We start from the raw sequence: 16700 nt of genomic DNA, 5'->3' as shown, positions 1-16700 counted from the left end.
TGTCAGACAATGATGCAAAGGGAGGGTGATCAGCATGCTGAATATGGCTTTTGTATTTGGTCAGCTTTTCCCGAAGGAAGACTTTTGTTTGCCGGGTCTCTGGCCTCTGCAACTCTGACCTGACAAAACTGAATGTGCTTTGTCAGTCAGAAAAAAAGGGAAATACTACATACCAGATGTATTATGGTGATTATATGTTCACTTTGATGACATAAAATGAATCAAAGGTATTTTAGAGGCAGATGCAAGTTCAACGCTGACAAATTTGCATTTAAGTTAACATTCAATCTCCTTAAGTAGGCTAATATACTGTATATATGCTGTATTAAATCAATGACCATCATAATCATGAACACAATATGGCATCAGATATTGAGGAAACATGTTCCATTCCAACAATGGAACATGGTGTGGTAAATTTTGGAGATACATTTGAATGATGGAGACAGCAAATATAAACATTTGGTCCCAAAAAAAATAACGATGGAGACAGCTTAGAGCCCCAAAGGACGCACAGTTGGCTAATTTCATTCTGTAGAGGTAAGCATTGAGCTCTACGCTAATTTATCACATATATATATACAGTATATAAATATATTATTTAATGCAAGCACTATATATATTTAGAACTCACAAAAGAAAATGAAGACAGCCGGTGAAGTGATCCCGACTGGTGCTGGATAAGGCTGCTGCTAATACATTACTTCATATAGCCTACTATTAACATACTAGAATATATTATACTCAATACTATACCATAGTATGGTTTTGTATGCATAGTAAATTATACCAATGGCTCCCAACCCAACCTTTTTGGTCTGAGGTACCCCCACAGTCCTGATTAACTTGACCGTCATCGATTCCCAATGTATGTTCTGAATGTATAACAATATTCATTATATAAAAGTGGGTATTGTTTTTATCATATAATTGAACTGTCAATATTAAGGTTGGTTTGGTCAGCAATCATACGACTAGCCTTCTGGGCTACCACCGCTTGGAGTGAAGCTGAATGTTTCAACCATTTAACCATTACTTTAAGCTAACTATTTCAACTTTAACCCTTAAGTACACAGGTCAAATCTGAACTGAGGAAAACACAATTGTGTGGTCGACTGGAAGACAACACAAGTCAGTACTTTTAGACAGCTATTTAAACTGTTAACAAACTATTTTAGTTGTTAAACTATTTTAACTGTTAGCAAACTCAGCTGTTAGCTAGCTATTTTAACTGTTAGCTAACTCAGTTGTTAGCGAACCATTTAACTATAAGTCAGTACTTTTAGCTGACTATTTCAACTTTTAACTATATTTGGATGGATTGATGGATGGATGGATGTACAATGTAGTGAAAGTACTATAAAGTGGTGTAACTAATGTGTACAAGACTGTTTCCTGCTTCCCCTTTGATAGCAGCACATTATCAGTAGATGTATTTTTTAGATCCACATTACTTATTCATGGACCATGAAGGAGTTTCTGGTCAGGGTGTCACACATTTTTACAGGACATAACAGAAAAAAATGAAAGCTGAGAGAGTAGATTTGCACTCAAAACCATCTGCTTTAACTATTCAAAAGTGCTTTGATTAGAACAAGGTGTGAATCTCTGTCAGAGCCGACCTGGGCTCTTGACAAAAGGTCTCGCTCAGTGAACAAGGAATAATGGTCAAGTCTGTGTTGGGAATTGGTGAGGATCTGAGTGCTTTATTCACATGGACCGCCACTTTTGTCTTTAGTGTTTGCTATTAAAAAGGCGTATTGCTACAATCACTATCAAATACTGTGAATAACTGCTCAGTGCAAAACTATCAGTGAGGAGTAGGGCTAATAATATGGATTTAATCCAGATTCTTTAGATGTACATTTTCTAGACTTTGCCTGCATTTACTGTAGATAACAGATAATTCCAACCAAATATATGAATGGAAAATCCATTACACATTCCGATCACATACCTATCCCACAGCACTTTAATCCACTTTATTTAGATCCATGTCCCCAATGTGCTCTGTCCTGTTAACACTTGCAAGGAAATAAGAACATATTTTTTCTAAGTTGAGTGAGAGTTAATTAAGTCAATGGACATAAACTCAGGACTTTGAGAGCTTAATACTATTACAGCCAATAATATATAATAATATTTACTGTAGTTACAGGGCTTTAACAATACAGTATTTGGTATGTAGATCTAAACTAATGTTTTCTTTTATCCATTGCTTTCGATTTAACATTTAGATCTTTGCAAAAAAAAACTTTAAGGTTTTAGGAGGAAATGTGTAAATTACCCTACTTCCTCTGTTTGATATTTATCTACCTTTAAACGTCTCTGGCCTCCATTATTTCAGCTTTAGATCCTTTATTTGGACAAATGAAACCTTCATTCTGGCACACATCCTCTTTTTGCATCCTTTGATGCAAGATTACAAGACATGAAGCACGTCGGTGTGCCAACTAGTGTTGTGAATTAATCATGCAGCAACTTCTAATGATATAGCGTGTTGGTCATGATCTCTCAGTTATCTTTGGACATCTTCTATAGTCAGAGATAATGGGGTCTGCCTGATGGTGTTTTGTTTGGCATATGACTCTCACTGAATGAAACAAAGGCTGTTGAAAAGATTTCAAATTGCCAGTGTGAGTGACGCAGTAAAAGTACAATGGAGTTGTGTTGTCTGTGCGACAGATACACACACGCACGCACACACACACACACACACACAGCAGCAGCAGTCATGATTAAGAGCCTGTGTGGTCTCCAGTGACGTGCAGTTTTAGTAAATGATGACAAACCATCCTGCTTTAAGAAACCCCGAGAGATATTTGGTCTTTTTGGGTCTTGATGTGACCCAACACATGTCGAGACTTATGTGTAACTGTATGTAGCCTAACATGAGTCTATTGCAAAACAGTGGTGCCATTGTTGTCCTTTTAATGAAAGAAGAACTCCAGTTAAAGGATACCATGCCAAAAACCCTAGGTCAAAAAGTGCATGACAACAATAGTGCAATAAGGTCAATATAAATGTATGCTTTAGTGCCCCAGACACAATGTAAGTCCCTGTGGGGATGTTATCTGCACACAACACGTGTTTCTTAAGGGTGGACCAGCAGTCACTTTCCATCATGCACAGTCCGTAAAAAAAGCAACACCCTTCAGTGACCAAACAGCACACAGTGGTCTGCAGCAAGTCTGCAAAGGTCTGCTAGAAATTAAGTGGACTAGTCTGATTTTCATGACATGACAAAGATATAAAGAGAGGACAGGTCAGATGCTGCCAAACTCTCAGTGAACAGAGTGGAGCGGAAAGGCATGTCAGTACATGTATGATGAATCTGTTGTGTAGTTCTTACAAGTTTTCCTGTTGAATGAAGGATATAAGACAAGAAAAGATAAAGTTTTATTTAATGACTGTTTACACAGAACATTTTCTTGCAACGTCTGCTCCAACAGTCAAAAAGTAAACAGATAGCGTCTGAGTGCTGCTGCATTTAGGTCCCCCTTGGAAATTTCAAAGACCAGCGCCAAGACCGAAATAGGCCCATACTTATTTATCAGAAGTAAAAAAAAAGAAGTATTATTTTAGAATGCGAGTACTTTGCAAATTAAGTTAACTTTTACAAAATATGAACCAACTACTAAATTATTATGGATTTAGCTGTACAGAAGAATATGAAGAAGTAGGTCCACCTTGACCAGCTGCAACATTAATGCATCCATAAACATGACCCAGCGATATTATATAGAGGCTTTTATTCGGAAATGGGACATTCAGCACATGAGTTTTTCTACTATTTAGTATGCATATCGCGATGTTAACTAATGTAGCTGGGGAAATGTTACTTTTTTTTATTTTAACTACTTTATATCCTATTTGGTATAATGATAGCAAACAATGCACCATAATTAAAAAGAAAAAAAACTGTCATTAGTAGGCTTAACTGGTACTTATAGCTGTCAAATAAATGTTTTGGAGTAAAAAAAAAAAAAAAACTAAAATGTCATGGAGCATAAGTATAAAATAGCATAAATAGTACAAATGTCAAACAAAACAGCACTTGTTTAACCTTTGTGGACAACATACAATATTTACGTTATCTGCAGCTTTATTAAAAATAGTTAAACAGTTGTACTTTTTTTTATTCCCAACTTAAATTATTTGTCCTATATAGTATCCTGTTATTTCATGTATATATTCTGCATGTGTGCTGTGTATCTGTTATGTTGCTGCTGTAACACTTGACTAAAATAAAAAATTAAAATCTATCTATTTATCTATGGTGTGGTAAATTAGGGGAAATCCGAATCATAACCCACTGTTTGGTCCCAGCCATTAGAGACACTTACCAGCTACCAACAAGTCAGATCAAGCCAAATCAGGGAAAGTCCGGACTTTACCGGGTCAACATGATGGTCACGTGATCACCTTGAGTAATTTTAGATTTTCCGGGAATACCTGAACGCCTCATAGAGCCAGCACAAAGTCCACGGTAGATGTGAAAGTGACAGACTCGGGCTCGCGCTGAAAACAAAGGTGTGAAAAAAACAAATCGCGAAACGTTGCACGGTACAGTTTCATTTTAAACTACAAGGTGGAACATTAAAACCACAGAGCTGGTATGCTGTGTTTCCTGTTGCAACAGTATACTTGAGTCGCACAGCTGTAAATGCATTGGATCGGGTGAGACAAACTGCAAGAGACGTGACAGACATGGTAAGTCAAACTAACTCTCCTATGGGCTAAAAACAATGCTATAATGACTTACAACTTCGATAAGAGCAGAAAGAGAGAAGAGAGGGAACATTATTTTGGTAGAGTGCTTTAACACATTTTAAAAATGTATATGACCCTTCGTAATCAGCGGGCAAAGTCCCTTAAAACGACCTAATAGTGAGTCAAGGGACAAGGTAACTTATAGCTGCTGTCAACTGATGTATTCCATTTTAAATGAGGAATATAACCCAGAAAATAACAAAACGGATACTCCAAATGCAGTTGTATTTAGTTGGAAACAGCATATGAGTTATGATATATGATGAGTATATCTTTACAGTGTTGATCTGGAGTAAGTAAAATATCATGAAGGGAGTCTATGCAGGGTGAGTTTTGAGCATTAGGTGGGAAGTGAAAGCAGATAGGTGTATATGAAATAGCTTGCTCAAATAAAATACAACTGATATTTTCTGGGTCTTATCTTTTTTGAGATGAAGCAAGCTCATTAGGTCATGAATTAAGAATGCATTTTTGGCTGTCAACAACAGCATTGGTAACTAATAACCTTTATACATGCTCTCCTTGAATGTTCTTGAACTTATCACAAGATTTTACTATAGAGAGATGTTACTAGCTAACAAGACATCCATTGTGTTCACATACTACACTGTGATAAACAGGTTATAACCTAATGTGTGTGAGGTTTCCCTGTTAGTGGCAGGTACATTAATTCAAGCAGGAGTGAGGGAGCGAGGAAAGGAAGGAAGCAAGGAGGGGAACTGGAATGGGCAGCAGTTCCTGTGTGTCGCCAGCTGAATTTTAAACACAGACTATTGTTCAACTACAATTTGGACGGCCAAAGCCAAGATAACTGGGCTTTAAGGGCATCCATGAATCAGTTTCCGCCAGGCATTGATATTACTTTTACGACTTGTTCACATAGAGTCAGTTGGAACAGGAAATGAGAATGAATAATGAAATCAAGCTGCTGAGGGCAAACTTGTTTTGTTTTGTTCTATCTGTCGGTTTCCTGTTGCTGTCAATTTATGAGATGTTGGCTTCCTCTCATGGCGCCGAGGACAGCCGTGAACCTGTCAAGACACAAATTGCTTAGAGGTCAAACCACCCTCTAAATATACTGATCCTGGTTTCTTATCAATATGTAGGTAACCCTGTTGTTGTTTTTTTGCCCTTGGGTGCCGCCCTTTTCCTCCTTGCAGAGGATAGTGTAATCAGCTGCTGCTAGAATCTATCCTTCATAATCTGGGAAAACCTGTCCTACTTCTTTTAAAAAGTTTCTCAGAACGTTTCACTTTAGCTTCAAGTTCCAGTGCTGAGTAAAGTACTTTTAATGCAAAAAAACATGTCACACAGGACTGTGGCTGTGTTTATTAAACAGCAACAAGTCTGATCGCTATCAGGCAGACAAAGGTTGGATTATTTTCAGTTGGAAGCCTGTCTGGAACACAAGCTGTAAGATTTTTATTGGATTTACTTTTTTTTTTTGTGATAACCAAAAACATCAAGGAATAACAGATATGAGAATCTACTGTTATAAAGGAGCTAAAACAGTAATTCCCAAACTGAGGCACTCATTTGCACAAAACAACAATCAGAGTACCTTCAACACTGCTATTGACTACATGGTCTCTAAGAACTCACAATATATATATTTAAAAAACAATGGTCAAAATCTAAGCTGAGCTATCCTTATAAAAACTCCAAAAACACTGGATCCTTCATTTTCCATAATGCAACCAATAGCATCTTTTCATTAAACTCTCCCGGTCGGCTAGGTAAATGCCCACGACTTTTAAATCCCACGACCACAGTTTGTTTCGCAGGCCTGATGACATTGTTCAGACTCCAGAGCCACGGAAGACAATAAAAAATGATTTCCCAGGCTGAATAGTACTCCTAATGAAGTCAAAGTCAGTAGGAACTCAATTTCGATGTCATCAAATATTAGAAATGCAAATCTGAATATTAATGGTCCCATGAAATGGTGCTCTTTGTATGCTATTATATAGACCTTAGTGGTCCCCTAATACTGGATCTGAAGTCTCTTTTATATAGACCTTAGTGGTCCCCTAATACTGTATCTGAAGTCTCTTTTATATAGACCTTAGTGGTCTCCTTATACTGTATCTGAAGTCTTTTTTCAACCTGGACGCTATTTCCCTAATGCATTTTTGATGGATGCGAACAAAAATCTTTGAAATTGGTCCAGTACTGAGTAAGAACACAGGGACAGGCCGCCACGAACCGAGCTGCAATGTAATCAAATCACTGAAAATCTTTCAGATAACACCAGCCAGTATTCTCTACTCGAAAACAACAACTCCCTGAACGCCCTTCACCCGACTTACGTTCAAGATGACAAGAGGTCATCTCTTGAGATTGACAATGTTATCTGACACTTTTAACAACAATCCAAGCCTCTCCGTGGCAAAAACAGTAACTTAAAGTCACAAAAAAAAATCATGGGCGCACAACTGCCCCATTAGGATACATTGCACCCGAGTTCGTGGTGGCCTGGCCACTGCGTTTCTCGTTCAATACTGGACTAATTTTAACAATTATTGTCCACATGAGTCTATTAGACACAAAGGCATGGGAGACAGGTTCTAGGTTAAAAAAAAAAAATCAAACCAAAATCACCCTTTAAGTAAAGATTATTCGCAAGAAACAAAAAGCTGGCACTGGAAAAGGTTAGAGCAAATAAGTCCCTGCTGTGTCCCAAATGACTGAGTGAATCCACACTAAGTCTCACTCTTTAACCATGCTGTGTGTGTTGTTTGGACAGGAGAATGGGAAGGACCGCCTGCAGCAGACCAAGGAGGACGTGGAGGAGGTGAAGGTTATCATGTTGGACAACCTGAACAAAGCCGATGAGAGATCTGGAAAACTGGTAGAACTGGAGGACAGGACTGATGACCTGCTTGCAAAGGTAACCAGGGGAAGCTCAACAAAGCTGTTTAAGTGGAAAATAATCATTACATAGCATCACACCCCACTATGTTAACTTAAGTGTTCTCTGTGGAAGTCTCTCGATTTAATGGATAATGTGAATTACTGAAGAAAATGGCACACATGGAGTGTTTCCACAGGCGTCCAGGGATTAATACAAGGAAATGTCATAATTGACGTCTATAAATATCCCATAGGTGGAGCTGGAGAGGAAAACAAATGTACAATTTACATCCTGATTGTGTTTTAAGGTGCTATTTTTAGAAAGGTATTTCCTATTGTTTTCCTAAGATGAATGAATCGAGCTGGTCCCTGGGTACGACAGAGGGAGTCCAGGACATGCCATGAGGCAAATGTCTATCCGGCATTGCACAAGCGGGTTAAATGGTTCTCGCATTGCCCCTTTGGTTAGTCTTACATCTAAAATCACACTGTTGAGCAATTCTCAACAAAAAAAACAACAAAAACTAACAGGCAGACAACTCAACTGAAAGTTCAAGAACCACTTGGGTACACTTTGGGATTGCATTGCCAGACCTCCACAGCGTTGCGAAGGAGGGTCTGGCTAGTCCGCACAGCATTCCAGTGTGGGAGAGAAACACGCTCTGGTTTATTGGCATTTCTTTAAACCAATCACAATCGATTTGGGTGGCGCTAAGCTAAGCGTACAATCAGGACGCGGAGACATGAAAATGTGTCCGAGGACAAACCAAAAAAAACAGCAAGAGCGACGTCAACAAGCTCACAAACAACACACACAGAAATGAACATACACAAACACACACACAAGCAGACAGACACACAGACATAAACCAGATAAGGGACCAATTATGTTCAAATAGAAACAAGAAGGCCGCAGCACCAGCCTACAGCGTGGGCTTCAATGAGTCAGACATTTTTATTGTTTTATAGGTATTTATAGTTCTTTGAGACCTGCTCAACAGTTGGATGTAACATGGACCAAAGTCAGGTAGTAACTATTTGTGGCTACCCCTTTCATATAACAATCCATCTGATAATTTGTGGATGTAAAATAAAGATCGGTGCAGCTTTAAGTTAACCATGGTGTCAAAAGCATGCCTGCTCATAATCCATGTTATCACTAAGTGGATCCCTGTGTTCTACTGTTCACGACTAAAACCTCAGTTTGCTCTTTTAGTTCTAAGAAACAGTGTGATGTAACACTGGCCAACGGGGCAACGTGGGAACAATGTGACCTCCAGACCCACTTACAGAAAGAGAAAGTATGGAAACAACTAAGAAATGTACACATTTGGATTGGCTATGTTTTCTTAATAGACCTTTGGATGTTTTAAATAAGTTAGTATGCTGGCGAATAAATTCATCCCATCCCGGCGTACAGTATGTTCTGTGTGTTCTAGACTATCAGATATTTAAAAGCAATGTAATGTAACATAATCTATTTGTGTATTTTCTCCCTAGTGTAAAACCTTTGAAAAGACCACCTACAAGGTGAAGCAAAAGAAAAGATGGGAGAACAAGAAGATGAAATTGGTGTTTATTGGCATCGGAGTGGCAGCTGGACTTATCATTCTTGGACTTATAATCTATGTCAGTGTTGGGCAATGATAAAAAGTCCAGGAAAAAAGGAATGCAAACTATGGGACTCTAGCATCACGCTTAACTGCTCAGTCTGTGATATTTCTGTGTTTTAGGATATTTATGGGAGCATTGGCCCCACTCTTTATTAATGTACGTCTTCAGTTGATATGGTACCATTGATTGCTTGGCTGCTTTTTAAAATAACTTTTCAAAGGTCATGTCTCCGCTTGGGCATCACTCCACTACTTCATTTAAACCAAACATTATTAGGCTGCTACTTTTGTACAATTTATTTTATATTCATGTTAATACCACCGCTCAGAGGAACAGATAACTGGTGTCTGTGGTCGCTGAACTGACACAATCCATTTCACCAATAAGTAAATCGATTATTCCGGTCAACTGTCAGCGCAAGAAGACAGAACAGAACAGATAAAATAACAGAGCAGATGTTAAACTTGGTGAATATATGCAGCTTCAAATTGGAAAGAATGAAATGATGTACATAAAATAGCATCTGTTAAAAATGAAATGTTGTCTGTATCATTAAAATGTGTTTAAAGATGCAAAAGTCTATCACATTTGTTGACTGAAATAAGGTTTATTGAATTAGATGAATAAACTTAAAAGTTTAGGAATTCTCATCGATACTGGTTCTATTCATCAGTATGACGTGTGTAAGATGTGCAGATTCATCTTGAGCACTTACATTTTTTTCCAAGTCTATGCACCCACTTTGACTTCATACCAAAATCCAAACTACTAGCAACTGCATGTCATTTAATCTGTAGCCAATACAGCCCACATATAACCAGTATTTAGAGCCCAAATGTTCTATGTTGTTGTTTAGAAGCAAGAAGAAAAGGTGAGCCTGGAACTCTTTTAATTTACTGCAGTTAATCTGCAGCGTCAGTAGAGAATACCGGAATGGACAGTGACCTCTGCTGGTCAATGTTTTTAACTGCAGATAAATATGCAGTACAGAGAAAAAACCCAAGTTCCTATTATCAGATATAAAATAAGTATTTGAACACCCTGCTATTTTGCAAGTTCTCCCACTTAGAAATCATGGAGGGGTCTAAAATTGTCATCGTAGGTGCATGTCCACTGTGACAGACATAATCTAAAAAAGAATTTCAGAAATAACAATGTCTTCAAAGGTCCACGTCTACTCCATTTATTATCCTAAATTAGATGCATCTGTTTGAGGTCGTTAGCTGCATAAAGACACCTGTCCACCCCATGCAATCAGTAAGAACCCAACTACTAACATGGCCAAGACCAAAGAGCTGTCCAAAGACACTAGAGACAAAATTGTACAACTCCACAAGGCTGGAAAGGGCTACGGGGAAATTGCCAAGCAGCTTGGTGAAAAAAAGTCCACTGTTGGAGCAATCATTACAAAATGGAAGAAGCTAAACATGACTGTCAATCTCCCTCGGACTGAGGCTCCATGCAAGATCTCACCTCTCAATGATCCTAAGAAAGGTGAGAAATCAGCCCAGAACTACAAGGGAGGAGCTGGTCAATGACCTGAAAAGAGCCATGTATTGCGAGATTTTGGGGAACAACCTCCTTCCCTCAGTTAGGTTGAGGCTGGGTCTTCCAACATGACAATGACCCGAAGCACACAGCCAGGATAACCAAGGAGTGGCTCTGTCAAGAGGCATGTCAAGGTTCTGGCGTGGCCTAGCCAGTATCCAGACCTAAACCTAATAGAGAATCTATGGAGGGAGCTCAAACTCTGTGTTTCTCAGCGACAGCCCAGAAACCTGACTGATCTAGGAAGATGTGTGAATTAGTGGGCCAAAATCTCTTCTGCAGTGTGTGTAAACCTGGTGAAAAACTACAGAAAACATTTGACCTCTGGAATTGCAAACAAAGGCTGATGTACCAAATATTAAAATGGATTTTCTCAGGTGTTAAAATATTTTTTTTTAAATTTGTTTATTGATCCCCTATTGGGAAATACAATTTACACTCTGTGTCCACACTTTGTTAGTTCACACACAGTCCTGAACCACACACACACGCTCAGGATTTCTACATGTACTAATGGAGAGATGTCAATGAGTGGGCTGCCAGCCAAACCAGCGCGCTGAGCGGGTGGGGGGTTACGGTGCCTTGCTCAACAACACCTGGCAGTGCCCAGGAGGTGAAGTGGCATGTCCCCAGCCATCAATCCACACTCTGTACTTTTTGATCCATACGGGGACTTGAACCAGCGACCCTTCGGTTCCCAACGCAACTCCCTACGGACTGAGCTACTGCCACCCCTTTGCAGCTGTATCATACAAATGAATAGTTAAAAAAATCATACAATTTCTCTTGTGATTTCTGGATTTCTTTTTTTGGATTATGTCTCTCACAGTGGACATGCACCTACAATGACAATTTCAGACCCCTCAACGATTTCTAAGTGCGAGAACTTGCAAAATAGCAGGGTGTTCAAATACTCATTTTCCTCACTGTGGCTCAAAAAAGTGATTATATACATTAACAATATACAATACAAAATAACCAACAATAGAAAAAAAAGTTCAAGGTATCAAAGCGCAAATCTAATTGAAAGCCAGTGAATAATAGTGGGTTTCAGCAGTCTGACATGTTCTTATATGAATCTGTGAACTATTCCAGAGGTTTGGAGGAGCCATGCACTGCAAATGCTCGTTCACCTTTACTTTTTCACCTGGATCTGGGCACATCGAGGAGCATCTGATTGGAAGACCTCAGTGCTTTGACAGGTCTGAACGTGTAAAAGCTCAGATAAATAAGAAGATGGCAACCCATTTAAAATCTTGAAAACAACCAATACAATTTTAAAATCAATCCTGAAACAGACAGGAACCTAGTGGAGCAAGGCCAAAACTGGTGTAATCTGGCCACGCCTTTTGGTCACGGTTAAAAGTTGACCTGCTGCCTTCTGGACTAAGTGTAAACGATGAAGGGATGACGGATCCAATCCAACATACAAAGAGTTACAGTAGTATAAGTGAGACATAATAAATGCATGTACGACTCTGTCAAAGTCTTTGCGTAGCAGGTAGGGATTGACTTTAGCCAAAAATCTCAGCTGGAAGAAACTGGTTTTAACATCAGAACTCACCTGTTTGTCAGATTTAAAAGCACTGTCAAAAATCCCACCCAGGTTCTTAGTAAAAGGACAAATATGTGAAACTAAAGTACCAAGTGCATCTGTACAGGCATTAAAATGTTCAGCACGAGCAAACACAACAATTGCAGTCTTATTATCATTAAGACAGAGAACATTCTGATCCAACTTTATTTTGAGATCTCTCAAGCAGTTCAGCAAAGGCTGAAGTGTGTCCTTATCATTTTTTACAGGCAAATAGATTTGTACATCATCTGCAAAACAGTGGAACAAAATGTCAGTTTTTTTTTTTTTTAAATGGAACCTAAGGGCAGTATCTACAGCATGGGTCCCAATATGGAACCTTGGGGGACCACTCAAGAAAGCGGGGCAGCAGATGAAGAGCAATTCCGAAGGTGGACAGCAAAACTCCTATGTATCGAGTAAGATTCAAATCAATTTAGGGATATGCCCATAATGCCAACACTTAAATTGGGATAAAAGGATAGAGTGGTTGACAGGGTCAAAGCAGCAGTCAAATCTAAAAGCCCTAAAACAGCAGACTTCCCTGAGTTAACCACTAAGAGGTTGTTGTAGACTCTTAGAAAGGCAGTTTCAGTACTGTAGCGGGGTTGAAAACCAGTCTGAAACTTTTCATAAATACTAAAATCATCTAAATATGTTTAAAGAATCTCTCCAAGAATTAGAAAGAAAAGGGAAGTTTAGAAATAGGTCAACAATTTGAGAAAACTGAAGGATCCAGATTTTTCTTATTTAAAAAGTGATTGAACAACAGCATGTTTAAGGGTCCCATGGCATGAAAATGTCACTTCATAAGGTTTTTTTAACATTAATATGCATTCCCCCAGCCTGCCTATAGTCCCCCAGTGGCTAGAAATAGCAATAGATGTAAACCGAGCCCTGGGTATGCTGCTCTGCCTTTGAGAAAATGAAAGCTCAGAAGGGCGTTCTCTATTTTGGGAAAGAGACTTCAGATACATTTTTAGGGGACTACTAAGGTCTTTATAAAAACATCCAAAGAGCACCATGTAATGGGACCTTTAAAAGCAGCTGGAACACACCCTGAGCAGAGAGATGCATTAACCAAGGATAATATACTAGACCCAATAGTGTAAAAAACATCTTTTAGTTAGCGTGCCGGGATACTATCCAGCCGGCAATTTGCAGGACAAAGCTACTCAACTGTTTCAGAGAGACTGTGTAATGAAACTGACTCAAACTGCTGAAAAGCAGCTGGGTCACTGGTAAAAGCAGGGCATGAAAAACTCAGACCAGCAATTTTACCAATGAAGTGTTTCAAGAAGTTTTTACACAACAATGTGGACGGCACAGCACAGTCAGTTTCACAAGGGTTGATGAGAGTTAACCACTTTAAAAAGAACCTGAGGCCGTTGGGTGTTATTGTCAACCAGGTGAGATAAACAAAGAGTTTTTTGTATTCAAACATGGACAGTGTACATGAGATAAACATCAAAGATACTTTCCTACAAGCAGGAATTGCAAGAGCTACTTGGATATGGTGACTTTGTGATGGTATTCCACGGTGAGAAGGTGGGCGGAGCATCCACATTGTTGAGGACCCCTCTGTCCGTAGTCCTTTGGCAGGCATAACAATAAATATGCAATGCAAGTGAAGTACAAAACATCAGTATACAATTTTACCAACACATTCACAGCTAATTTACAATACGCAAATATGTGCACTCATTCCCATTTCCTGAAACCAGTCCCTCCAGCCATTCACATGTGCAATCAAAATCCTAACCCCTCCCAACACACACACACACACACACACACACACTCTAATTAATAGATGTGTACAAGTTTGTTGTAAAAAGACCCAGCGTTTTGTTAAACCTTGTTTTGTTGGTACATCTTATGAAGTGAATCCTGGTGACTGGAACCTTAGAGAGACTATGTTTCACTCCACTACATTTTGGGGTGTGGTAACGTGTCACCTAGAGTAAAATTACAAAAAAAACACACTTAGAGATGCTGTTCAGGTCCACTGTGACCATTTCTATAGACTTTAACAAATAAAGTCATACTTCTCACAAGGATAGGGGCATCAATTCCGAGTCTCTGTTTTTATGCATTAAAAATACAACTGTTGGTTATCATAGCATAAATCTATACTAAGCTCAATCTTTTTTTTTTAGAGGAAATTCATACCGTTTTTGTTCAGGTGTGACTTTACACCGGACAGGCCCTTATGCAAAGATGATATCTACTTCCAACTTCACTTCACAAAGAATACTGTGTATCAACAGAAGTATTTAAATTTACTCAATGAATATTTTTGCAATCCATGGCTTTTGTAACACTTACTGCAGTTCTCCACAGGAAATCTGAACCTTTAGATCTCAAATCTGCAAAAAAAAGAAAGAATGAAAGTAATGTCCTGTACTTGAAGCAGTATTAACGCCATCATTCCTATGCATTTTCTTTCTATCCAACTTTTCTTTCATCTATCTAACGGTAACACACAAAGAACACATAGTATAAATTCATGACAATTATGTATTACTCAACTTTGTTTTTGCAAAAAAATGGCATTGAAAACACTTCTAGTGCCTTTTGTTTTGATTTACTGGAGTAGAACTGCTGAACCAACAGTTTTGGTTTGACATCCACATTTTGGTCCCTTAAAAGCCTGCCAACTTCAAAACATTAACTTTGAAACTAAAGGTTGAACTTGCTCACATTATGTAAATAAATAAAATGTAAAAAAAATAATGTAATGCATGTTCCTGAGATCTCTTTTTTTCTCCAGGTGTTTTCTTCCAAAATCCCTTAAAGGTTACTATTTCAGTAGGCTCTCTGCATATATGAAAATATCCACATTTACAGAGATATATTTGTACATGTATAGGGTTAGGGTGCTCCTATTTGTTGAGATGAAGAGATGAAGTTTATCAAGTTTATTTATTGATTACATTAAAGAAAAAAATGTATTGTTGTTGTTGTTGTAAAGAAAAAGGGGTTACGTAGCACTTTTGACCCGGAAGTGACATCTACAAGTTCTTCCTGCATCAAGACCGGCAAGATGGCAGCGGACACGCAGGTCTGTGTGGCTGTTCTTTAACATTAGACTATCGTCTTAAAAAAAGGCTTTCAAGTGTGGTAGACACAGAATTTGCGGTATCTTGACTACCGCTTTAAGAACATATTGGGTTGTTTTGGCGTTCAATGAGAAACAAAGGCAGACTTCAACAACAGCTAGCGAGCAGGCTGTTAGCTCAGTGCTGCGTGCGTCGCCTCAGTGGGACTTCATTAGACTCATAGCTTCACACTGAGCTGCTGCTATAGCTAACGTCTTCTGTCCACGGTGGAAGGCGAGCTGAAGCTTTATGTAGATAGTACTGACTTTTAAGCTAACTTGTCGGCGGTTTAAATCTACTGCCATTGACGTCAATTGGTCTGAATTCCTTAAATTACGCAGACGAGCCTTTTATGTGACTATAAATTAAGACACGCCTTCCATAAGTAGTATTCTTTTGTAAATTCATACGTTGTGAGTGCAGTAGGCCTACATACGCACTAGGTATCGTGGTAGTTAACACAGGGATAATATTGCCTGTGCTAGTAATAAGTTAGTTATGTTAATAGTTTTAAAATTAAGGCCTTCAGAGATTACTGGCGAGTAGTTCTCCAAAAAACCTTCTTCCTTTTTGAAATTTCTCTGCGTTAATACTCATTTCAGTTCACTGTGTACATTTTCAGACAAAACCTAAAACTGACACACATACTCCATCTTCAAAGGCTTAACATACATTCCCAAATATGAACTGACAGACATGTAAATAGAGCTCAGACGATTAGTTGATTTGTCAATCAATAGAAAGTAAATTCCACAATTACCAATGCCAAGTATTCACTAGGTCCAAATTCTATAATGTATATACTAAATGTGACTATTACTCTAGGTTTCAGACACACTGAAGAAGTTTGCTGTAAAAGTGACTACAGCCAGTGTGAAAGAGCGCAAGGACATATTCGGGGAGCTCAAACGCTGTATAAAGGGCAAAGGTAAAGGATTTTGTTTTGGTTCAGTTTTCTACACTATGTTTAAAAAGTGTTCCATTCAAAACTAATGCTTCTTTAAAATATCTCTTTTAGAGTTACCAGAGCCTGCCATCAAAGGATTATGCAAGCTCTTCTGTCTCACTCCAAACAGATATCGGTAGGTGAATGTAATAACTCTGGATGGGCAAAGCATAGAAAGGGGCGGGTATTTTTGCCCCTTATGAGGTCATAAGGGGCAAGATCCCAGATCTGCCCATCTGAAATAGTTTTTCTCAAAAGCAGGGCAGGATATCCAGGGATCAGTTTACACCATCAC

The 16700-nt window shown here is 38.7% G+C and overlaps 2 protein-coding genes across 2 annotated transcripts in view; both read left to right on the top strand.

The window, feature by feature from the left end:
* Window positions 1-4487: 4487 nt before the first annotated feature.
* vamp5 (vesicle-associated membrane protein 5) lies at window positions 4488-9812 on the top strand. Its single transcript, XM_034871709.1, has 3 exons — window positions 4488-4713; window positions 7520-7663; window positions 9127-9812. The coding sequence occupies exons 1-3, from the start codon at window positions 4711-4713 to the stop codon at window positions 9271-9273; spliced, it is 294 nt and encodes a 97-aa protein (XP_034727600.1). The 5' UTR covers window positions 4488-4710; the 3' UTR covers window positions 9274-9812.
* Window positions 9813-15365: 5553 nt separating this feature from the next.
* The window catches only part of gcn1 (GCN1 activator of EIF2AK4), a 31138-nt gene continuing 29803 nt past the window's right edge, over window positions 15366-16700 (top strand). The window contains exons 1-3 of the mRNA XM_034871677.1: window positions 15366-15422; window positions 16285-16387; window positions 16478-16541. Coding sequence (XP_034727568.1) covers window positions 15405-15422; window positions 16285-16387; window positions 16478-16541 — 185 coding nt within the window. The 5' untranslated portion in view covers window positions 15366-15404. The remainder of the gene's footprint in view (window positions 15423-16284; window positions 16388-16477; window positions 16542-16700) is intronic.

This window comes from Etheostoma cragini, chromosome 5, assembly GCF_013103735.1.
Source record: "Etheostoma cragini isolate CJK2018 chromosome 5, CSU_Ecrag_1.0, whole genome shotgun sequence".
In the NCBI taxonomy this organism is placed as follows: Eukaryota; Metazoa; Chordata; class Actinopteri; order Perciformes; family Percidae; genus Etheostoma; species Etheostoma cragini.
Note: the sequence above shows the minus strand (reverse complement) of the source record. Positions and strands in the feature narration are given on the sequence as shown.

Bases quoted from the DNA above. Each gene is read 5' to 3' on its own strand.
- vamp5 (XM_034871709.1), top strand. The intron at 7,664-9,126 runs GTAACCAGGGGA...TTTTCTCCCTAG, and splicing joins CTGATGACCTGCTTGCAAAG to TGTAAAACCTTTGAAAAGAC.